Source organism: Balaenoptera physalus (assembly GCF_965194825.1).
Source record: "Balaenoptera physalus genome assembly, chromosome: 1".
Classification (NCBI taxonomy): Eukaryota; Metazoa; Chordata; class Mammalia; order Artiodactyla; family Balaenopteridae; genus Balaenoptera; species Balaenoptera physalus.
The window spans coordinates 146,682,197-146,707,043 of NC_138882.1; the positions used below are offsets into that span (position 1 = coordinate 146,682,197).

General features: G+C 38.1%; 1 protein-coding gene across 9 annotated transcripts in view; it reads left to right on the forward strand.

Moving 5' to 3' along the window:
- OMA1 (OMA1 zinc metallopeptidase) overlaps nucleotides 1-24,847 on the forward strand; it is a 91,679-nt gene that overhangs the window by 1,652 nt on the left and 65,180 nt on the right. For 4 of the 9 annotated variants that reach the window (XR_014252267.1, XM_082419226.1, XM_082419227.1 and 1 more), the window contains exons 1-5: nucleotides 14-8,659; nucleotides 15,581-16,099; nucleotides 18,535-18,763; nucleotides 21,979-22,152; nucleotides 22,252-22,359. Coding sequence is in view for 8 of the 9 variants with exons in the window: in XM_082419226.1 (XP_082275352.1) it covers nucleotides 15,600-16,099; nucleotides 18,535-18,763; nucleotides 21,979-22,152; nucleotides 22,252-22,359 (1,011 nt within the window). In the remaining variant the exon portion in view is untranslated. Of the gene's footprint in view, nucleotides 1-13; nucleotides 8,660-15,580; nucleotides 16,100-18,534; nucleotides 18,764-21,978; nucleotides 22,153-22,251; nucleotides 22,360-24,847 lie in introns of those variants that run through there. The other 5 variants (XM_082419224.1, XM_082419222.1, XM_082419223.1 and 2 more) reach the window with 5 other exon arrangements.

Below are 24,847 nucleotides of genomic sequence, written 5' to 3' on the forward strand. Positions count from 1 at the left end.
CAGGAGTGTCCCTGGGGGCAAGAGCCAGGATCTGAACTGACACCTGGTTACAGATACACACAAAGATTCATCAGTGGGGATACTGGGGCTTTCCATTTTCTCCAAATATACTTTTACATATTTTCCAAATTTTCTATGATACTTATAATTTGCTTCAATAATCAGGGGGGAAAACGTTACTTAAAAGAAGGACAATTCAAGGTGATGTATTATTTAGATTTAAATCCAGATCTTCAGAAAATGCCTAAGGAACTGGCAAACTGAGTTCTTCCTTTCTTTAGTCTCATCAGACCGCTCAATACTATTAAAGCAATAATCTTCATCTTCCATGAGTATAATTATCCTCTTCAAATTATTCCCTTTGATCAGCCTGGGTGTTTCCAAAAAATTATTATTATAGTTTTATTAAGAAATCCCTAGGTAAAAGTAATTACCAGTCTCTCTACTAAAAATTAATCAGGACATATTACAATTGTCCAGTAGCCACACACACACACACACACAGCAGCCGTAAATTATATTTGGTCATAGCCTACTTTACCACACTTTGAAAAACAAAAGAAGATTCAAAGTTGTGAATGAACAGACATTAGTCATCTACTACTTTTCATCACTATGCTAGAAACCAGAATAGAGCAATAAACAGAATTTTTTTCTGTTCTCAAAAATCTTACATTTCAGCACAGAGGTAGTGTTGGGACAGGGGAATAAACTAAACAAGCAAGTACAATCATGTGAGATAAGTGTTATGATAAGGGAATGCTGGGCTATGAGAACATCCATCAGGTAAAACTGATGTAATCTGGGGTGGAGGTGGGGATCAGTTTAGGGAAGGTCTACTTGAGAAAGTTTAAACTGAGACCTGAGGATAAATAGGAATTTGTCAGGTATAAGAGGAAGAGAAGGGGAAATGGATCAATCAAGGAGGAAAGCAGATATGTAATACTTGATTGTATTATTAAGAACTATTTCAGGTGCAAGTGTTTGTTAGCAGCTAAACTCAAACTAGTTAAGCAATAGGAATTTGTTGACTCATGTAACTGGAAAGTGAAGGAGAGGTATTAGCTTTAGGCATGGCTGGGTCCAAGGGCTCAAATAATGTCAGGTTTCTGTTTCTCTCTTTATATCTTTATTCTGCTCATGGCTTGGCTTTCATTTTCTAGGCCAACTTCCTCCTCATCTAGGGCAATAGGGCCACCAGCAGCTCCAGTCTTGTATTTTATTAATTTAAGAGCCACACAGAAGAACTTTTTCTCCTTCAAATTCCCATTGGAAATAGTTTTTGTAGATCTTAACTAAGCTAAGGATCTTGAGAGGAGATCATCCTGACTTAGGGTGGGCCCTAAATCCAAAAACTGGTGTCCTTATAAGAAGAGAGGACACAGAAACACAGAGAAGATGGTGATATGAAGACAGAGGCAGATAATAAGAACCTGCTGTATAAAAAAATAAATAAAATTCTAAAGCTTAAAAAAAAAAAAAAAGACAGAGGCAGAGACTGGAGTTATGCATCTACAAGTCAAGGGGCTCACTTGTACGGGAGCGTGTTAGTGGTTTCATCCTGGGATTTGAAGTCAGGGGCCAACTTGGGTCTCAGAGCCACCACTTACAATCTCTTAGTAGGAAAAACATAAGCATGAAGTGCTGCTGGTACACAGAAAAGTGGGGCAACTCACCAGGCCTGCTGCAGATGCATGCAGGACTTGCCGGAGGGTGTGATTTCTGCCCTGTGTTTTGAAGAATGAATTAGCCAGGTGACAGTAGAAAAGGCATTTGTAGTAGATGCCAGTGGTGCCCACTCATATCTCCCTGGATGTTGGCATCTGGCCCATAACTCTGCACATGCTGGTTCTACTTGCAACAGCCAGCATCTGTGTTCCTCTTCTTGAGGCTTTTGGATCCCTCAGAAGCATATGCAAGATGCTGGAAGTGCAGAGAATTAATCACCCCCCCAGACAGCACTCAACCAATGACTGGCTGGAGTTGGTAGATAAATAGCCAGGCAACTTTCTCCTCCAGTTAGGAAAACTCTGTGTGTTACATAGTCTCCCCACACTCTTCAGAGAGACTCCACTCCATTTGACCCCATCTGTAACTAGTTGGTTAATGCGTCATTTATTGGCTTCCTTCCTTTTCCTGTCTCACTTCTCTGCTCCTCAGCTGTTGCTTCCTGGGATCATCTCCCAAATAAATTACTTACATTTGATTCCTTGTCTCAGGGTATCCTTCTGAGGGAAACCCAAATTAGACAACATTCCACATAGAAAGGACAGCATGTGCAAGAGCATAGGAATATAAGCATGGACATCTCACAACACATTTAAGGGATTATCCAAATTATTTGAGAATCTGCTGCCTGGTCTCTTGGTCTAATGGATAAATAATTATCCAGGGCTTAGAAATAAATGGGTAACATGTTGTAATGACCCCTCTTTTATTTTGGGAATTGTTGGAGTTCAGAAGAATGGCTGGGGGTTGTTAATTTTCCCTGGAACCCTCACACCTACACAGTGCCTGGCACATCGTGTGCCCTCAGCAAGTATTTTTTTGAAGTAATGAATTTTATTGTGTTGAAATTGGGGTATTACAAAACTCCAGGGCTTACTATACAACACCCATTCAATAAATGTTTATTGAACAGAACTGAAGGACACTGGAAAGCCAAAGAAAAGCCTTTCTTTGAACAGGCATTGTGCCACCTGGTGGTGACTTTGAGGAGGGGGGCCTTTGCAGGCACTGGTTGTGTGCTCTGGAATTTTGAGAACTTTTAGTTAAGGTGCAAGGTTGTAAGCTGAGTTCTTTGTAAGAACAAAACAACAGAAATAGTTTAAATGTCCACAACAGGGGAATAATAAATTAAGTGATGCGATATCATTTCCATAGAACACTATGCAGTGATTAAAATGAATTAAGTTGATCTATATACATTGATATAGAAATTTCTCCAAGATTTGCTGTTCAAGTGATAAACTGAAGTCACAGAAAATACATATAATATGATGTCATCATGTCAAAAAAACTCACCAAAATACACTCCATATCTTTGCTTGTTTGAGAGGCAAACTCAACTACAGATTGAGTGGGATGCTGAGATGAATTTTAAGTCCCTTCCATTTCTGAGATTCTGTAATTTTAAGATGACAAGTCAAAGTTTATAGTTCCTTTAGAAAATATACTGCTTTGACTCATATAAGAAAACTGTAAAACTTTATGGAGGGACATAAAAGAAAACCTGGATAAATGGAGACATAGGCCAGCTTCCTGGACTGATAGAGTCAACATTGCAAAGATATAAATTTCTTCAAAATTAATCTAAGTTTAAAAACAACAGCAATAACAAAATCAAAATCTCAATGCATTTTTGGTGGGGGAGGACGAAAAATTTTCTAAAGTTCATCTTAAAGTTCAAATGTATAAGAAAAGCCAGAAAATATTTGAAAATAAAGTCTATATTGTGAAGTTAGAATAATTAGAATCATATACTAGTGCCAGAACAGACAGACAAAGGAAAAGATGTGGGTATTTATGAGAATTTAGTATGTAACAAAAACAACACTTCAACTGAGTCAGGAAAGGATGGGTTGTTCAATAAATTGCTGGGACAGCAGTTACCTTGGTGTCCTCACCATGGGAAGGGCACATGCATGTGTCTTTTGTAAAAGCTCCACTGGTCTAATCATTCAGAAAATATTTTAGGTTATATTTTTCTATCCTACTTTGCACCAAAATAAATTCCTAGTAGACTAAAGTTTTAAGAACAAAGTCATTAAATATTGATACTAGAGGAAAATACTGGTAAATACATAATTTGGGGATTGAGACAAACTATAAATATGACCTCAAAGGCAAAAACCAAAATGAAAAGGTGGATAGATTTGTCTATACCACAATTTTAAAAATTATTTTTATATGCAGACATGAATTAAAGTTGAAAGGCAACTGTCAAGCACGGGAAATGTTTGCTACGTGAAGGACAGACAATTCTTAAATATATAAAATATTTTTACCAGTCAATAAGGTAAAAATGAATGTTTTTATAGAAAAACGGGTTAAGGCATGAACAGGCAATTTGCTAAAGAAGAAATAGAAAGAGCAGATAAGCATAAAAAATTGCTTACATTGTTAGGAATCAAAGGAATGCACATTAAAACAACAGTAAGAAATGTTTTATCCTATCAAAGTTTTAAGTATTTAAAGCAATTTTATTTTTTTTAATTTTTTTTTAAACATTGCTTTTTTTAAAAAATTATTTTATTTATTTATCTATTTTGGGCTGCGCATGGGCTTTCTCTAGTTGTGGCGAGTGGGGGCTACTCTTTGTTGCGGTGCGCGGGCTTCTCATTGCGGTGGCTTCTCTTGTTGCAGAGCACGGGCTCTAGGCACGCGGGCTTCAGTAGTTGTGGCTCGCGGGCTACAGAGCACAGGCTCAGTACTTGTGGCTCACGGTCTTAGTTGCTCTGTGGCATGTTGGATCTTCCCAGACCAGGATTCGAACCCACGTCTCCTGCATTGGCAGGTGGATTCCTAACCACTGTGCCACCAGGGAAGTCCTAAAGTGATTTTAATTTTGCTTTTCAAGAAGCTTATGTATCAAAATGTTAACAGTGATTATCTTTGGGTAGTGGGGTTAAGGGTACTTGTTTTTTTTTTGCTTTTCTGTGGTGTTATTTAACTTGTGTAGTAAAGAAATAGTAGTTTGCACTGACTCTTAGAAAAGTGCTCAGCTGGGATCTCTGGAGAACTAACCTCTGGAGAGTGAGCAAGGACGTGTCCAAGCTGTGGCTTCCTCTTGGGCCCAGCCTGGAGCTCGCTGAGCCATACTGAACCCTCTTGGCCCCCAACTTCAGGAAGTGGGTCTGGTTGGCTGTGTTTATACAAGGGGAATGAGACAGAGGTAGGGAGACCAGTCAGCAAGCTAGTGCAATGACAATCCAGGTGGCAATTTCTAAAAATAACACACTGGAATTTGGTGTGACAATTCTATTTGGGCAAAAAAAAAGAAAGAAAGAAAAAGAAAAGGGACTTCCCTGGTGGTCCAGTGGTTAAGACTCCCTGCTTCCACTGCAGGGGACATAGGTTCGATCCCTGCTTGGGGAACTAGGATCCTGTATGCCACGCGTCAGGGCCAAAGAAAAAAAAAAGAAAAAAATATTATGTTATAAATTAAAAAAATGAAATGGCCTGCCTGTTCATGTTATATGGGAAGAAGAAGGTAAAAAAGGAGAAGAAAGTAAAAAAGTCAAATGTGGATGAAGAAAATACTGAGCTAATTTTTGTTGGAGTGGAATATGCAAATGAAGATGCGGCAACTGTCTATGTGGGGGGCATTTCAGATGCAGAGCCAGCCATCTCTAACATCCGGAACAGTCAGGCCTAGCACGTATTCAAGAAAAAGGAAAGGCTGCTTTAGTCAAGACCGCCTGTGCCTTGCAGACTATCATGTATGTGACCCTCATCAAATCCTGTGCTCATCTCACCTGGCTCTCAGCCCAAATCTAGATCAGCAGAGTCCTCTTGTCTGTTGAGCTTCTGTCTATGCCTGGTGCTAAAACAATTCATCCCTCATAATTCTTCAGAGTTAGTCTCTCCTTTAATTCAGTATTCAGTTTCCAGTACTTCCTCTAGGAGGTGAGAATGAAAGTCTTTCTGTATCAAAGCAGCTTCTACTTCTGGAGAAAACTGAGTTGTCTTAGGTTGGGTTCCCCAGAAAGAGATTCTGAAAGAATTCTTTGTGTGCAGAGTTGCTGGAGAGGAAGGGAAAGAGGACTGGGCAGAAGAAGTGGGGCTTCTCCGCCAGTCCCATGGAGACCTGGGATGGCCCTGCAGGGTTGTCCTCAATTGAAATCCAAGGGTCAGGCCTTTGTCCCCCCAGATTACCAGTCATTGGATGTGCACTGTCCCTGGAGAGAAGGCATATTCTTGGATGAGGCAGGTGTCTTCATCCAAGGGAAATCTCCAGAGAGGAAGCCATCTGAATTGCTCTGGCAGACTCTAGAAGAAGGAAAGAAAAGCCCAAGGGAAGTGGGCTTGCTGGAATGATTTATTTTGTGGAGCCAGAAGACCAGACAGAGGATTATGTTCCATTGGAGGCCCAAAAGACAGATAGTATACAAAGACAGCAAGGAAGGCACTGATGAGAGGAGTACCAGCTAGGGATGATGGTAAGAGAAGCAATGACAGGGCTGGGCTTGATAATATCCAGGAGGATGATAGCATCCTGAAGTAATAGAAGCCAGGTGGTGGCTTTAACCACCAGAAGTCTGGGGGCTGTAATTACTATAACAGCTGGCAAGGTCAAGGGGGGAGCCTTAGGGGGCTTGATCCACAGAAGTTGTGAAGGTATTTAATAATACAAGGTGTCCCTAGGGGAAAAAAATAGATGGGCAGCCAACTGGGTTCTGCTTAACATCTATGACCAGAAAAACACAAGAATGGAGGAACAGGGCTTCTCTGGTGGTGCAGTGGTTAAGAATCCACCTGCCAATGCAGGGGACATGGGTTCGAGCCCTGGCCCAGGAAGGTCCCACATGCCGCGGGGCAACTAAGCCTGTGCACCACAATTACTGAGCCTGCGCTCTAGAGCTCGCGTGCTACAACTACTGAGCCCGCGTGCCACAACTACTGAAGCCCACACGGCTAGAGCCCGTGCTCTGCAACAAGAGAAGCCACTGCAATGAGAAGCCCGCGCACCGCAACAAAGAGTAGCCCCCGCTCGCCACAACCAGAGAAAGCCCGTGCACAGCAACAAAGACCCAACGCAGCCAATAAAATAAAATAAAATAAAAATAAAGAATGGAGGAACAGGTGTCTCAGAGTTGTTACCCCAATAAAAAGTCATGTTCTTTGCTTAATTCTCACATCTGAGTCAATTTTCAGACCCAGACCACAGAACCCATTGACCAAAGAGGTGGCTGGGTCCCTAGAAAGAAGAACCCTAAAACACTGAAACAAGTATTTACAGTAATGATTTCTCCATGGCCTATGACCATTTTCTCAGCTAACTATATATTGGGGAAAGAGGAATACCCAGACATTTCCGAGGGTCTGAAAGGATCTTGTTACTCAGAAATCCAAGTGTTATCAAGTCCTCTCTCTAAGACTGGGGACTTCTGGGGGTCAGGTAATAAGCGGAGTCCTGGGTAACATCCAGCTTACAATTGGTCCCTGGGTCCATAGACCCACCCAGTGGTCATTTCCCCAGACTCTCAGTGCATAACTGGGAGTATATATATTGGGAAGCTGAAGCAAGCCCCAATTAGGTCCTTGGCCTTGAGTTCTCATGTGGGGAAGACCAAGTGAAAGCCTCTGAAACTGTCCCCTCTCTATCAAGTTAAGATAGTAAATCAAAACCTGTATTTCATCCAAGGGGAAGCGGGGGATGATGGTGGAGTTAATGCCACATGAACAACCCAAAGGATGGTCGTCCCTGTCATATTTGCATTTAGTTTGCCTGTCTGGTCCCTTCAGAAACCAGGAGGATGACTTACAAACTACTGCAGACCTAATCATGTAATAGCCCTGATCACAGCTGTTGTGTCAGCTCTGTGATCCGTCATAGTACAGGATCTGGACCACTTGGTCAACCCACAGAATGTCACACCTGTTTCACTGATGACATCATGCTAATCAGGCAGGATGAGCAAGAGGTTGCTAGTATATTGGAAACCTTGGTAAGAAACATGCACTTCAGAGGGTGGGAGATAAGCCCATGAAGATTCAGGGAACTGCTCCTTCAGTTTTTAGGGAACCAGTGGTCAGAGATATGCCAACATAGTTCCTTTAAAGCAAAAGGCAAATTACAAAATATAGACAAGCAAGATAAAAGGAAACATTACTTTAAAACGCTCTAAAAGTGATACCTAAAAATAGTGTTTATATCCTTTAGGATGTTCTTCATTGTGCATAGAATATAAATATAACAAACTGATTTTGAAATTATGGGATCATGTCACTATCTGATATCTTATTTATTTACTTGTTTATTTGCTTGTTGTCTCGTTCTTCACTGTGATATAAGCTCCATGAAAGTAGGGTCTGTCTTGTTCTCTGTTTCCCTGGCACTTAGAAGGCACTTGGTGCCCAATAAATATTTTTTGGTGGAATGAATGAAGTGTACTATACACATCACTTTGTAGCCAGCTGTTTTCAACTATCTTCCAGATGCTTCAGGTTATTCTTCATCTTCCTTAGAATGTGCCGTGTGAAAACAGAGTTTTCACAGTCCAAAGACTACTTCTATCAGTGCGACTTCTGAACCAAGAAACCTTAGCCTTTTGGCAGCCCTCAAATCTCCTTCCTTTTGGTCAGCATTGCTTTAGAATCTACAGCGGGCACAGCCTTGCCTGGATCACTCATTAGAGGGACCCAAGTCAGGTTCCAAGACCTGAGCAAGGGAAGATGTTTCCAGGCGAGCCGCTCTGCCTGCAGCCACGTCCCTCCTCCGGCCACGCGGGGGCGCTAGAGCGCCACAGTTCACATGGGATCGGGGCCCTCTGGGAGGAAGACTCTGGGCGGGTGTATTGACTGCCCGGTGTGGGCGGAGCCAAAGGCGTCCATGTCCGAGCCGAGGGCAGGAAGTGAAGAGGTCTGGCTCCTTTGGCGGGGCGTACGCTTGCGCATAGGTCGGGTCAGAGGAATCTTCGTTTTCGACACTGCTAGGGTCTGTCCTGGTGGGGGTCGTCTTTGCACGGCTGTTAAGAGTGGGCTGGGCCCAGGGGAGGGGGCAGAGTACGGGAGTTGGGGTGGGGGGAGCTTGGAGGGGCGCTGGGGTGAGGAGCGGGGACCCTTGGGGACCCGGCTGGGTTGAGGTGGGCAGGCCTGGGGTGGAGGAGGGACGACGGAGAGCCGGGCTGGAGTGAATCGCGGGGGCAGCGTGTGGAGTCGGGGGAGAGGGAGAGTGGGAAAGGAGGACGTGGCAGTAAAGTCTCCTTTTCCCGCCTGATCCCGTCCTGGTGTGAACTGCGGGGACCCCAGGTGCTACCCTGGAAGCGCGGGAGTTGCAAATAGGCAGGTGACTGCATTTTCCGGGAAGATAAGCTCCCTCTCCTCCCAGCCTTCTCATTAGCGGCCCTTTTTTAAAAGTTGTGGTTCTTTTTACCGCAGTATCGTGTGCGTCACAGTGACACCTTCACCCGTAGAAAACCGCTTCCAGCCGCTTTTGGCATCTTGAGACTCAAACCATCTCTTTTACCTGTTCCCTCTTAAAGCAGAGAAAATAAAAAGTTTCCTACCCAAACCCCGCAGTGAAAAATAGGAAATTCCTTGTCTCAACAGTTGTAGGGTATTTAAATAATTTCTTCATGAACTTGTCTACAGATTCACTTTTTGTGCTCCTTAAATAATGTCACTTGCCTGCGTAAAGTGGAACAACAATTGTGTTGTGCCATGCAGTCCTCAATGAGAAATTTTAGTCCAGGGAGATGAAAATACTTCATTGGGAATTCAGGGATTGAACAACTATAGTGACTCTGACCAATGCCATGTAACCCTCACTAAAAGGATTTGGGTCCATATCCATCATTCTCAGCTGTGGTGAAGGGGTGCAGTCTGGCATTTGGAAGCTTAAGAACCAACTCTGTTGCCTTCCAATTTATTATTATTTTTTTAAGCCTTCCATCATGAGTGTACTTTGCTTGAATGATTATTTTAAAGTACATGTTCTATTTTTGCCAATCTGACAGCTGTTTCCATAGAAACTAGGGAAGAAATAGTCACTTTCAGAAGAGTTGTTAAAACTGTCTTCCCGGCTTCAGCTGTGAGTGCCAGTGAGCGCTGTACTTGCTCATTCTGAGATGGTACTTAAAGAATTAAGGATCTGAAATGTTCGTAGAGGCTAACAATCCAAATTGTTTAATTTTCTCACATCATTAATTTAGTAATCCTGGAAGTCTGCCAGCTATGTTTGTTGACCTGCTACAGTTCTTTGAAGAGGATGTGTCAGCCCTGATTCTTTCTTCTGCTCTGTGTAGTCTAGTGATTGGATCTTTGAAAATGTATAAATAGTTTTCTTCTCCCATTCTTTACCCTTTCTTAAGGATAAAGCAGGGATTACAAAATATCAGGCACTATTTCTGTTTCAAGTGACACTTGTCTGATATAAATGATAACGTTTTTGCTTATATATGTACTACATATAGTGTTTGGGGCTTTTGCTAACTTCTGTGTCAGTAGAATAAATTTCACGTTAGTTGTGAGCTATGAGCAGGAGTTTGCTTGACGTGTGAACAGAGCTAAGCAGTGTAAATAGATGTGCACAGAGATGAGAGCTTTTCTGAGAGGTGTAAGTAAATCAGTGGGTCTGGAGCTTTGGAATGGGTGAAGGAGGGGTAGGGAAGGTGCCTGGAGAAACAGTGGGAGGTGGTATTATGAGGGGCTTGGTCTACAATATGCAGGAGTTTATTGAAGCCCATGGAAACCAATGGTAATTACAAATATAGTTGCCTTCATTGATTTGGGGCTTACAAAAGTAATAACACATCCTGTAAAAGTTTAAACAGCACGGAAATATATACGATGGAAACACTGAATCCTTTACAATCATCCTGCCACCCCAGATAACCACTGTGAATGGTTTGGTGTGTATTCCTTTAGATTTATTTATATTTGTATATACTAGTGTGTTTTAAGCATTCCTATGTAAAAAATTTGAGTAATTTTCAAATAATTTGATATATAGATAATACTATTTATGAAAATTGATGTTCTGAATCATCTTTCCAGATAATATTGTATTAGCCTAGACAGAGTTAGATTTATGTATTTTTCCCTGCAACTTTTATTATGAAGATTTGAAACACTAAAAAAAACTGAAAAGAAATTTAATGAGCACATATATAACCACCACTTAGATACAAAGATTGTTAGCGTTTTTCTGTATTGCCTTTATGTTCTGTGTGTATGTCTGAATGGTTTTTTTTTTAATTAATTAATTTATTTATTTATTTTTGGCTGTGTTGGGTCTTCGTTTCTGTGTGAGGGCTTTCTCTAGTTGCGGCGAGCGGGGGCCACTCTTCATCGCGGTTCGCAGGCCTCTCACTATCGCGGCCTCTCCTGTTGCGGAGCACAGGCTCCAGATGCACAGGCTCAGTAGTTGTGGCTCACGGGCCCAGTTGCTCTGCGGCATGTGGGATCTTCCCAGACCAGGGCTCGAACCCGTGTCCCCTGCATTGGCAGGCGGATTCTCAACCACTGCACCACCAGGGAAGCCCATGAATGTATTTTTATTATAAAATTTGAAAGTTTTATTCATCATGAAAAGAGAGTTCAGCAAGCATTTCAGGTATAAGATATTCACCTACATAACCACATCTTTATCACCTAAGTAAATAAGCAACTCTTATCTAAAATAACCTAAAAGCAAATTCATATTCAAATTACCCCAATAGTTCCAGTTGTCTTCTAAAACAAATTTTTTTTCTTTCAAATTAGGATCTAATCAGAGTTCACACATTGCATTTGGTTGTCTCTTTTTAGTACCTTTTAAAAAAAATAGCTTAATGTATAGTTGATATACAATAAATTGGACATATTTTAACTGTGCATGTTTTGACTTATGTGTATATCTATGAAACCAACAGCACATCACAATAGTGAACATTTTAGTTGCCCCCCCCCAAACTTTGTAATCCCTCCTCTTGCCCCTCTTTACCTTTCCATCCTCTGATTTCTCTATAAGTATAAATTAGTCTGCATTTTCTACAATTTATATTATATAGCTGAAATCATAGAACATGACTTTTGGAGAGAGAGTAGTGTTCTTTCCTGTGTATTTTTCTTCCTGTGTGTGGGTCTGGCTTCTCTCACTTGCTAGTGTTTTTGTGTATTGCTCTTGTATTCTGCCACTTTAAACTCATTCTAATAGTTTTTTGTGTAGATTTCTTTGGATCTCCTGGATAGACAGTCATGTAATCTAGGAATAAAGATCATTTTACTTGTTTATTATCTGGATGCCATTTATTTAGTTAGTTATGTATCTATTTATTTAATTCTGTTGCACTGGCTAGCATCTCCAGTATAATGTTGAATAGAAGTGGTGGGAGCAGACATATTTGTCTTGCTCCTGATCTGAGGAGGAAAGTATAATCTTTCACCAGTAAACATACTGTTGCTTATAGGTTCCTGTAGATGTCCTAGTTACTGAGAGTTTTTTTTTTTTTTTTTTTTTAATTATTAGCACCTTTAATTATTATTTATTTATTTATTTATTTTTTGGCTGTGTTGGGTCTTCGTTTCTGCGCGAGGGCTTCCTCTAGTTACGGCAAGCGGGGGCCACTCCTCATCGCGGTGCGCAGGCCTCCCACCATCGCGGCCTCTCCTGTTGCGGAGCACAAGCTCCAGACGCGCAGGCTCAGCAGTTGTGGCTCACGGGCCCAGTCGCTCCGCGGCATGCGGGATCCTCCCAGACCAGGGCCCGAACCCGCGTCCCCCGCACTAGCAGGCAGACTCCCAACCACTGCGCCACCAGGGAAGCCCTACTGAGAGTTTTTATCAGGGTTGGTTGTTGGATTTTATCTATTGCTTTTTCTGTGTCTTTTGAGATGATCATGTAGTGTTTCTTTCTTCAGTTAGGGTGAATTACATTGATTGATTTTTGAATTTTTACTCGACCTTGCATTCCTGAGACAAACCTCACTTGGTCATGAGGTATTGTCTTTTTAATATATTTTTGAATTAGATTTCCTGAAATATTATTAAGAATTTTTGTATCTATGTTCATGAGGGATATTATTCTGTAGTCTTCTTGTAATTTTTTTTCCTGTCTTTGGTATCAGGGTAGTGCTGGTCTTATGGAAGGAGTTGCAAATTATTCCTTTTTAATTTCCTGGAAGAGTTTATATAGAATTATTATTATTTCTTCTTTAAATGTTTGGTAGAAGCCTTTTGGTTCTGGAGCTTTCTTCATGGGAAGGTTTTTAACTATAAATTCAATTTAAAAATTGGGTATAGGGCTCTTCAGGTTGTTTATTTCTTCTTGAGTGAGCTCTGGTATTTTGTGTTTTTCAAGGAATGTATCCATTTAATCCAAGGTGTCAAATTTAAGGTTTTCTCTTTCATTGGTTTTAAGAAATTTGATATACCTTAGAGTAGTTTCTTTTGTGTTTCCTTTGTGTGTGGTTTGTTAAACTTCTTGGATTTGTGGGTTTACAGTTTTCATCAAATTTGGAAAATTTTGGCCATTATTTTTTCAAGTTTTTTTTTTTTTTTTCTGTCTACTATCCCTCCCCACTTTTCAGGGACTCCATTTACACATATATCAGGTCACTTGAGTTAACCCACACCTCAGTGATGCTGTATGCATTTCTTAAAGTCTGTTTTCTCTCTGCATTTCATTTTGGATAGTTTTTTATTGATACATCAATTTGTAAGGCTTTATTTATACAATGTCTAATTTGGTGTTAGTCTCATCCAGTATAATTTTTATCTAAGACATTATAGTTTTCGAATCTAGAAATTCAGTGTCGATCTTTTGAAAAAATATATTCCATGTCTCTACATAACATGCCCAAACTTTCCTTTAACTTCTTAAACATAAGCAATATGTATAACTAGTTTAATATCCTTGAATTCCCAGCTTCATCTCTTTAATTTAGGAGGACCATTGGGCTGCGCTAGGTTTCCCCTCTTTGCATAGTGGCCTAGAAACTCTCTCCAGGCAGGAGGCTGGGGCAGTTGTAGGGCTCGCCTTATTTGTTTCCCATTTCTCAGGGATGACTGTTCTTCGTTGCCTGATGTTCAGTGTGTTGAAACCATTGTTTTACTTATTGTGTCTGTTTTTTTTTTTTAATTGAAGTATAGTTGATTTACAATATTGTGTTAGTTTTAGGTGTACAGCAAAGTGATTCAGTTGTGTGTGTGTGTGTATATATATTTCAGATTATTTTCCATTATAGGTTAATACAAGATGTTGAATATAATTCCTTGCGCTATACAGAAAGTCCTTGTTGCTTATCTGTTTTATGTATGGCAGTTTGTAACTGTTAATCCCATACTCCTAATTTATCCCTCCCCCCTCCCTTTCCCCAACAACCACAAGTTTGTTTCCTATGTCTGTGAATTTGTTTCTGTTTTGTATATAGACTCATTTGTATTATTTTTTTGGATTCTAAATATACATGATATATAATATTTGACTTATTTCACTAAGTATAATATTCTCTAGGTCCATCCATCTTGCTGCAAATGGCAGTATTTCATTCTGTTTTATGGCTGAGTAATATTCCATTGTGTTGATGGGCACTTGGGTTGTTTCCATGGCTTGGCTGTTGCAAATAGTGCTGCTATGAACATTGGGGTGCATGTAGCTTTTTGAATTCGGGTTTTCGTCTTTTATGAATATGTACCAAGGAGTGGGATTGCTGGATCATATGGTAGCTCTATTAGTTTAAGGAAGCTCCATACTGTTCTCCATAGTGGCTGCACTGACTTACATTCCCACCAACAGTGTAGGAGGGTTCCCTTTTTTCCACACCCTCTCCAGCATTTATTATTTGTAGACTTTTTGGCGATGGCCATTCTGACCAGTGTGAGGTGATACTTCATTGTGGTTTTGATTTGCATTTCTGTAATAATTAGCGATGTCGAGCATCTTTTCATGTGCCTGTTGGCCATCTATGTGTCTTCTTTGGAAAAATGTCTGTTTAGGTCTTCATATTCTGTCTGTTTTTTTGGTTATTTTCAGTGACAGGACAAGTCCCTTTTACTCTGTATTGACCTGAATCAGAAGTGCCAGTATTATATTTGAACGGAACAAATTTGTATTTTATTTCTATTTATTTATTTTTGCATTTTTTTTTAGGTTTTTAAAAAAATATTTATTTATTTTATTTATTTTATTTATTTTTTTGGCTGCGTCAGGTCTTAGTTGCGGCACACAGGGTCTTTGTTGAGGTGTGCAGGATCTTTTGTTGTGGTGTGCAGGCTTCTCTCTAGTTGTGACGTGCGGGTTTTCTCTCTCAGGTTGTAGTGCTCGGGCACCAGGGCACGTGGGCTCTGTAATTGTGGCACAGTGGGCTCTAGTTGAGACACACGGGCTCAGTAGTTGTGTCTTGCGGGCGGGCTTAGTTACCCCGTGGCATGTGGGATCTTAGTTCCTGGAGCAGGGATCGAACCTGCTTCCCCTGCATTGTAAGGCGGATTCTTTACCACTGGACCACCAGGGAAGTCCCACAAATCTGTATTTTTAAAAATGCATTTTATGTTAGACTTTACTATTCCATTAAATACTCTTTCCCCCCATTACTGCCAATTGCTGAAACTTAGTGCTGTTTTTATTTAATCCATTCCTTATTCCCCAAATAATATAGCTGTTAAAATAAAAATAGACTCCCCCAACTAAAATTAAAAAATGAAAAGAAGAAAAAAATCCAGATTTTGAAAGTACATGTTGTTGAGTTAAAAGTTAGTAAAACCTCTTTGGTTTTTATTGTTAAGAGGAGTTGGTGCAGGGGGCAGTGAGTAGAAACCCAAGGTAATTTAGTCGGAGATGTGTTAAAGGAAGAACACCTTTTTCATAAGTGTTATATTCCCAGTTTGGTAATAAGTATTTTGCTTAGATATTTATAGTTTATATTTTGTGTTCCAGATAATCAAGCAAAACAAAGATGAGCTTCATCTGTGGACTGCAGTTTGCTGCTAGAAACTGTGTTTTCTTCCGATTGAATTTACTGACCAGCTGGAGAAAATGTAACACACAAGCTGTAACCTCACTGGACTGTCATCAAGTGAAAATTAACAATATAGTAAATAAGTCTCTGGGCCTGGGAGTAAATCAGGGTGATAGATGGACATTTCTGCCTGAAAACTTTCATTTCTATAGGACTTTTAATAACAAAAGAACAGGCTGCCTCTTGAGCACCAGAAGTAAGGAAATTTGGATGATTACCCAAAAATGTACTGCATGGAATAACTCTTTTTCAAGACAGCTACTGATGAAAGACGTTCCAGTAGTTCCTGCTCTTTCAGTGGTGCATCCTCTAAACTGTTTACCCACAAGAGACATCAGGAGTTTCCATACTTCTCCGCGGTTTCATGCTGCTCCGGTTCCTCTCTTGTTGATGATTCTTAAACCAGTGCAGAAGCTACTGGCTATCATTGTGGGCAGGTGAAATGCTCTTTAAAATATAAACCCTTAAAAAGTATCTGTAAAACTCACTTTTAAAGAAAACTTGATAGATTTCCCTCCCATAATAAGCTCAGAATTCAGTTTCTAAACCGTTGGTTCTACTCAGTTTTTTTATGTATGCCTTAATAATCTTAAAATCATTTATTGCATATTATAGTACAGAAATGTGATCTTTAAAAGTTATTCTTGTATATTTTATATAGACACTATTTAAAAGGTCTTATATTTATGATTACAAGAATCAGAAATGTTTGTTATAACTCACGTATAAGAACTGTACTTACAAGCATTCCTTTTTAGTTCACGGAATTTGAGACAATGGATCATGAAACTGAAGAACTTTGCTTACTTAAGAAAGGGCTCATTCCTAGCCACGTTAACTCTTAATTAGTATTTATTATTTGTTTGTTTATTTTTCTATTCTGTTTCCGACAAATCTTTATTTTCTCTTTGTGATCCTTTATAATACTTAATGTTTTTACAGCTAAGTGATACTTCATATTTAATTTAAAACTCCCCTTCATAATTCTGTTTTCTCTTATTTGCTCCATGAAGATTGAAGAAAGGTAAAGTTAAGCATTGTCTCCTTATAAACTTTTCTTATGTTTGATAACTATGAAGTGCCTTCTAGCCTTCTTACTTCCATGCTAACCAACCCAGTTTTCTTTTTATCAAAAATCGAGGACCTGTACTCTGTAATTTATTGTGTTCTTTATGACTAGGCTTTGGCACTCAGAAAATATACAGCTAATTTAGCTCTCAATTTAAGTAACTACTATCAAAGAAAGCCAGAGCTATACAGTAGTTAAAGAAGTAAAAACAGATTTTATTCAGAACTTCTGCAGTAGGAGAAAAGAGACCTCAGTATAGAACCAGAGTCAGCTCTGAATACACCATGGGCTATGTGGGCAGGGCGGGGGGTTGGTAGATGGAAAACTACAGAGAGGAAACATCAGGAGCAAGGGGGGATTCCACCCAAACTGACCTACTAGAGTTATTGCTGAAGGCAAGTGAGGGTGATCAGATATCACCTGGGGGATGATGAATGATAAGGACAGATTGGGTATTGTGATCAGATATGGAGGATGAGGGATTCTGACTTAATTGACCTAGCAGGATTCTTGCTAAAATTGGACAGTGCAGAGATGAACACAGCAGTCCAAAAGACAAGGCCTATTTGAAAAAGAGTTCAGGGGAGTCTGAGTAGAGTTTGGGGGAGGAGAGAATCTTTGTCACAACTCAGCCCAGGTTCTTGGGCCAATAACACTTTTTCATCCTTTTAAATTATTTATTTATTTTTAACCTTTTGTTGATATTACTATAGTAAATCACCTAAAATTTTATTTTAGGATATGTTTTCATACATTGTAAATAATAATGTCATAAACTTTTAAGTTGGAAATAAGTATACTTCATAGTTTGATCTGAATCTTTTTAGGTTGAAACACTTTAAAGGCATTTTAGGTGTGTCACTTAACAAGATTAAGATAAAGAAGTTATTTTATAAAATAAATTTTGTCAAGAGAATGATGTATATATTTTAAATTCTTGTTGTAATTTCACAGATGAACTCATAGGGAAAAAGTTCTGTTCCAGTGCTGAAAACATTACTGGTTGTCAAAATGTCCATGAACCCTAAAAAGCAGCAGAGTATATTGTTGCCTGGTAGAATTGGACCTCCCCAGATGTTATCTATAAAATCTCTCATTTCCGTATTTACAGTGCTTATGCTCTTTTTATTACCTCTCCTTTGTCATGTTCTTGAGGGGTTAGTGGGGTTTCTGCTACTGAGCAATACTTGTTTCTATAATCAGTGCTGAGATAGTTTCCCTTGTACCTTACTGAAGTACTGGCAGATTGTGTCAGATGTCTGACGAGCAGTGGGGGCAGTGGTGGTTAAAGGTATAGATTTGTTGTACCGTAACGCCTTCAGATGTTTATTTGGGCAGTTCATCCCTATTATATTGCCTTCCTTGCCTCATTTTCCTCTTATTAACTCTACAACCTTGTATAAATTGTTTAACTTCTCTAAGTCTCCATTTTCTCTTCTGTAACAGGATTTTTATGAAGATTAAATGAGATGATATACGTATAGCATTAGAAGAGTACCTTGAACGTGCTAAACAGTCAATAAATGTTAATGGTAGTTATAGTAAAACAGCTTCTCATTTAGCGTTTACCTTTAAAATAACTGAAGAAAATTCAAATGAGCATTAGAATTTTTAACTATAGCTCCATATAATTGATTACTTTTTCATCATTTAGCTAAGAATTTTTAAAAACTGAAAAAGCCATCTATACAGAAAAATATAAAAATTTGAGTATTTGATGACAGAATTTTAGCATAAGCATTAAGTTTTGGTGATATGTACTGATTCTATTATCAGAACTTTGAATTTTTCTTTTTGCTCTAGGGGCATAAGGAAATGGTGGCAGGCACTTCCTCCTAACAAAAAGGAACTATTTAAAGAAAGTGTAAGGAAGAATAAATGGAAGTTATTCCTCGGTTTGAGTAGTTTTGGATTGCTTTTTGTAGTATTTTATTTTACACACCTGGAAGTGAGTCCAGTCACAGGAAGGAGCAAGCTTCTATTACTGGGGAAAGAACATTTCAGACTTTTATCAGAACTGGAATATGAAGCAGTAAGTAGAAAGAATTGTTTTTAACTACATTGCTTGATGTAATACTCAAAGGAGGAAAGTTTCTTAAATATGAAAGATGCACTAGTTTTTAATTTTAATCTCTGATAGCAAATCAGCATTTTTTCCAAAAGGTCTCAGACCTTTCATGCTTAGTATTCCTACTGCCTACATTGCCTTTCCTCTGGATCACCCAGCTAACTCCTGCACATCCCATGTCACCTTAAATGTCACTTTCTCAGGAAAGCCTTCCTTGATTATCCTGACTGGGTTAGGCAGGGTGGCTACGTTAGGCTCTAGGGGGTATCCTTCATACAGACTGCATTATGAATTAGTCATTTGTAGCTATGTTCTGTGCTTGGCTATTTTGGGGCTGGGTCTCCCACTTTTCTCTTTGCATACTGTCCTTTTCTTTTAAAACACTTATCATGAGGGTAACACCATAATTATTTGCATAATTATTTATTTGTTGATCTGTCTCCCTTTCTAGACTAGCTCCAGGGGGTCAGAGACCCTGTCTATTCTGTTTATCATTTCATCTTAAGTACTGGCACAGTGTACAAAGTAGTGCTTAGTATATATTTTTTGAATAAATAGATCTGTAATTTGAATTTTTGTACCTTGAAAATAAAGTAGAATAAGATATTCCCCCCCCACCCCCCCACCGCACATCAATTTTGGCTATTTGTTATATTTTTTGAATGCAAAATAAAGTTGGAATTCAGAAGTCATACCTCCTTGGAAAGTATAGTCACTCAAGTAGTTAAACATTTTATACCACTAGTGAGTTCCCTGAGGACAGATCATCTTTCTATATCTCATGCTTGGCACATAAACAGTATAGACAAACCTCATCTTACTGTTCTTCGCTTTATTACACTTTACAGATGTTGCATTTTTTTTTAAAATTTTTATTTATTTATTTATTTATTTATTTTTGGCTGTGTTGGGTCTTCGTTTCTGCGTGAGGGCTTTCTCTAGTTGCAGCGAGCAGGGACCACTCTTCATCGCAGTGCGCGGGCCTCTCACTGTCGGGGCCTCTCTTGTCGCGGAGCACAGGCTCCAGACGCGCAGGCTCGGTAATTATGGCTCACTGGCCTAGTTGCTCCGCGGCATGTGGGATCCTCCCAGACCAGGGCTCGAACCCATGTTCCCTGCACTGGCAGGCAGATTCTCAACCACTGCGCCACCAGGGAAGCCCCCAGATGTTGCATTTTTAAAAATTGGAGGTTTGTGGCAACCCTGTGTCAAGCAAGTCTATCGGTGCCATTTTTCCAACAGCATTTGCTTACTTCATATCTCTATGTCACTTTTCGGTAATTCTTGCAATATTTCAAGCCTTTTCATTACTATTATATTTGTTAGGCAAAAAAGATTATGACTAGCTCAAGGCTTAGATGATGGTTAGCATTTTTTAGCTATAAAGTGTTCTTTAAGGTATGTACATTGTTTTTTTTAGACATAATGCTGTTGCACACAGTATGCACTGGGAAACCAAAAATTCATGTGACTTGCTTTATTAAGATATTCACTTTGTGGTGAATATCTCAATAAAGATATCGAGAACTGGAATTGAACCCACAATGTCTCTGAGGTGTGCCTGTATGTGCTCAATTAATATTTGTTGAATTTATAACCTCACTTGACAGCTTTGTCATGGTTAGATTTTTATATATTTTTATTTCAATTGAGCTTCTGAGTTTGTTAATGGAAAGTTACCATAAAAAAGGAAATAATGGTTTTTCACTAAAAAGATTGTTCTTAATAAAGATAAGACCAATCTCTTCTATACAGTTTATAAAGAGATTTGAGATGTTTCTTAGAATAGTCTAGTTAGAAGCAAGTTTGAGGAAAGTGTTCTGTTAAGATTGAGAAAGGCCTAGTGTTAAATTAGTGTTATCTTCTACCATTTATATCACTAAGAAGCTTTAAAAAATTATATACATGTACATATATTTTTTTCTTATTTTTTAGCCTACTAATGTAATACCTGCTTGTTATGAAAATTCAAACACATGCTCTTATAGGATTATTATAAAGTACTATAATTACATACAATTTTTTTTGTTGTATCTACTTCAGTGGTTTTCTTTGTTTCAGACGGTTTACATTGGTGACTTGTGCTTTTAAAAAACGCTATATAAAGACTTTTTTTTTTTTAATAAATTTATTTATTTATTTATTTTTGGCTGTGTTGTGTCTTCGTTGCTGCACGCGGGCTTTCTCTAGTTGCGGTGAGCGGGGGCTGCTCTTCATTGCAGTGTGTGGGCTTCTCATTGCAGTGATTTCTCTTGTTGCGGAACATGGGCTCTAGGCGCGTGGGCTTCAGTAGTTGTGGCACACGGGCTTAGTGGCTCCGTGGCATGTGGGATCTTCCCAGACCAGGGCTCGAACTCGTGTCCCTTGCGTTGGCAGGCGGATTCTTAACCACTGTGCCACCAGGGAAGTCCCGCTATATAAAGACTTTTAAATTCATGTTCTATAAAATCATCTGTTTTTAATGCATCTCAAGGAGGAAGGTTACGGACTTCTTGATTCATATATGAAAGAAATTATACGTTTTATGGAAATTTAATATTTTCAGAACATCCTCACTTTTCGAAGTACACTTGAAAGGGTCATGAATATAGCTTCAGAAAGTGTCTTCATATGGTGATTAGTCTTAATTAGCATAATATAGAGAAAATGATATGCCCATTAGTTCTAAAATTTTAGTAATTTCAATCTGTCTGGCTAAAACACTTTAAAGTTAATGAAGTGTCCTTTTTTTGGTGGAAGTTTAACTTTCTTATTAAGTATAGGGTGTTTTTCTATTCAGTATGTTATGAAAGTAATTTTCTTTTGTATTTTACTTTCTTATATGAAATCTTACTGTTCTCTAGGCAATGTTTTGTTTTCTAAAATATTTAGGAAATTAGAAATAATATTTAAGCATTTTATTTGTTTATAGGCTAATAGAAGAGTGAAATTTTTATTTCAACCAATTTATATGAAAAATCTTAGTTATTAGAATTTATTCCCTTTGTGAGAAACCAGATTGCCTTTGCATAAATAATTCAAATTTGAAATTTTTTGAGTATTTAATATGTGCATATTTTTACATAATTAAAAATTAAAGTGTTCAACAATAAGTGCCATATTAACACTACTTAAAGCAATATAAACATTTTGTAGAACTAACACTCTCTTAGAGACTACTTTTCTTTTTAATCTTTCAGTGGATGGAAGAATTTAAAAATGATATGCTAACTGAGAAAGACGCCCGATACGTGGCTGTTAAAGAAGTGGTTCATCATTTAATTGAATGCAATAAAGATATTCCAGGGATCTCTGAGATCAATTGGATAATTCACGTGGTTGATTCCCCAGATATAAATGCCTTTGTGCTTCCAGTAAGTAAATGTTACCCAGCCTAATTTTTAATTGTTAAATTTAGCGTCCTTGTTTTTTATGTTGTTCTAATTCCTTACATTATTTTCATTATGGTGCAGAATGGACAAGTGTTTATCTTCACTGGGCTTTTAAATAGTGTGACTGATATTCATCAGCTATCCTTCCTTCTGGGCCATGAAATAGCACACGCAGTACTTGAGCATGCCGTAAGTACCTAAAATGAATGTTCAGTTGTTGAAACACTCCTTTGAAATTAGCAAGTTAAATCTTTTAGAGAACTGAATCTTTTCAGTTATTTTTTATGATGGAATTTTAGTTTTTAGTAATTGACTTATTCTGTTACCTGAGAAAGTATGATTGGGTAATTTTGAGAATTTTTATCGTCTTTAGTGTTTGCTACTGAATAATTAGTGTTTCTATTAAATACTATTTTTATCACCTGTCTTTTTTGCTAAGAAGTGATTATTCTCAACCTGTAATTATTTCAAATTAGATTTTAAACTTCCTATAATTATTAACATACTTATAATCTAGTCAGAAAATCAACTGTAGGAAAGTGATATTACTATTCAAGTGGTAAATGTTTTCTTACTTTTTTATTCATTCTCAGAGGATAGCTTAGAGCATCTTTGAAAATGTCTAGAATGATATGCCATGTATAATTAATGCAGAGTAATAATAATGATACCTTGCCATTTTACACTTTACTGAGTTTTTTAATACCTTCTCATTCATAATTTTAATACTATCCTCATGAGGTAGGTATTTAATATCCCTATATTACAGGGGTCCTCAACCCCCAGGTCGTCGACTGGTACTGGGCCGCACAGCAGGAGGTGGGCGGCAGGCGGGTGAGCAAAGCTTCATCTGCCGCTCCCCATCGCTCGCAGTACCACCTGAACCATCCCCCCACCCTGTCCGTGGAAAAATTGTTTTTCATGAAACCGGTCCCTGGTGCCAAAAAGGTTGGGGACTGCTGCTATATTATATACGAGGTCTCTAATGTTTAAAAAGACTCTAAATAACATGACTAACGTGACAAACTGGCAGAATTGGAACTTTAATCAAGGTTTTCTGTTTGCAAGTCTGGCACTGCTTCCTTTTCCTACAGTTACCCGGCTGTTGGCAGCACTTTTCTCATAGATCATGGAATTCAGGTCGATTTATACCCTTGTGAATATACATCTGTTTGACTTGGTATGAATCTAGAAAAATAATCTATTTGTTTACTCATATTTTTATTTTTATTCATTAAAAATTGTGCATGGCTCATTTGTTCACATGATTAGAGAGAGGTATATTTTTTAATTGAAAACACAAAGGTAAATAGTGGAAGGATTGTGAATATATCAGAAATGAAAGTAATATTAACTTCAAGTGGAAATGATAATGTTATTAATCCCTCTAAAAGTCATCTCAAATTCTGTCTTTTCCTTAGAGTATCAAAAAGATGAGGTGGGCCAAAGTTGTGCTATTCTAGAGTGCAAATAGTAATTATCGCCTTTGTTTCTTCTGAGTTACAGGAAAATAGAAAAAAATCTTTTCCTTAAACAGATACATACAAGAATAAATCTAAGCAGTTGAAATACGTTATGTCTTTCTAGAAATGGCTTCATAACTCCAAAGTCAATCAATTTTGGCCATTTTTAGTTTTTAAAAGGTGTTCATTTCAGTACATTAATTTTTCTGGCCTCTAGGCCAGTGCCTTATTCAGCATAATGTTGTCATCTCTATCAGTGCAAGAGCAATAATTAGACAAGACATAAAAAGCAAATGGTCTTAAAAATAGGAAATAGTTATTAATATTTCTTTGTTAGAGGTCTTAGACACTGTCAATACTATGTTTTCTCTTTTAGGAGTCTCCATTTTATGTTTTCATTATTTCACAAATACAAATTTAAAAAATTTTTTAGTTTTCTAAGATTATGTAATAACAATTATATTCTTTAATAATTAATTACAAGGATTTTCTCTTCTATAATGACTTCATCATTTAGTGCTAAAATAATTCCATAATTGTTTTTCATGAGTCTTACAATGAAGCAAAGAATGCTTTGTGAGGGCAGATTTTATTAAGAAGTATTCTAGGTGATTATTTTTAGTTGTTGGCCATGTTTCATACATTCAAGTAATGATTCCTATATTATCAGTATCAGCATTACAATAACATTTATTAAGCAACTTTAGTGAGGAACAATGAACAGTCCAGTGCATTAAACTTATATTTAGATATTACTACTCCAAACAACTATTTTAAGTAAAACATTTTTTGGTTACTGCTATAAGTAAATACAAAAAATCATATAACTAAATTTCCTGGTGGGAAATACCAGGCTGATAAAGTTGCAAACTTGCATGACTCTTCACATATTAGGTCATGAAGTCAAAAGACTTTTATTTAAAAAATAAATTTCTAATATTTTCCTGAATTGTTCCTTGTTTTAACTGCTTCATATGTTAGGTAGTATTTGGTCCTTGTCTAAAAGTATAAGCATAATAAACACATTTATTTGATTTTTTAAAAAGATTTAGTGACTGTATTAGAAACTGTAACTTCCTGGGTTTGATTCCTTGTTCTTTTACTAATTGCTTTGTGAATTTGGGCAACTCTTTTAATCTCTCTTCATCTTAGTTTATCTATAAAATAGGGAACAATTGTACCTATTTTACAAGATTATTATGCTTGTTAGTATA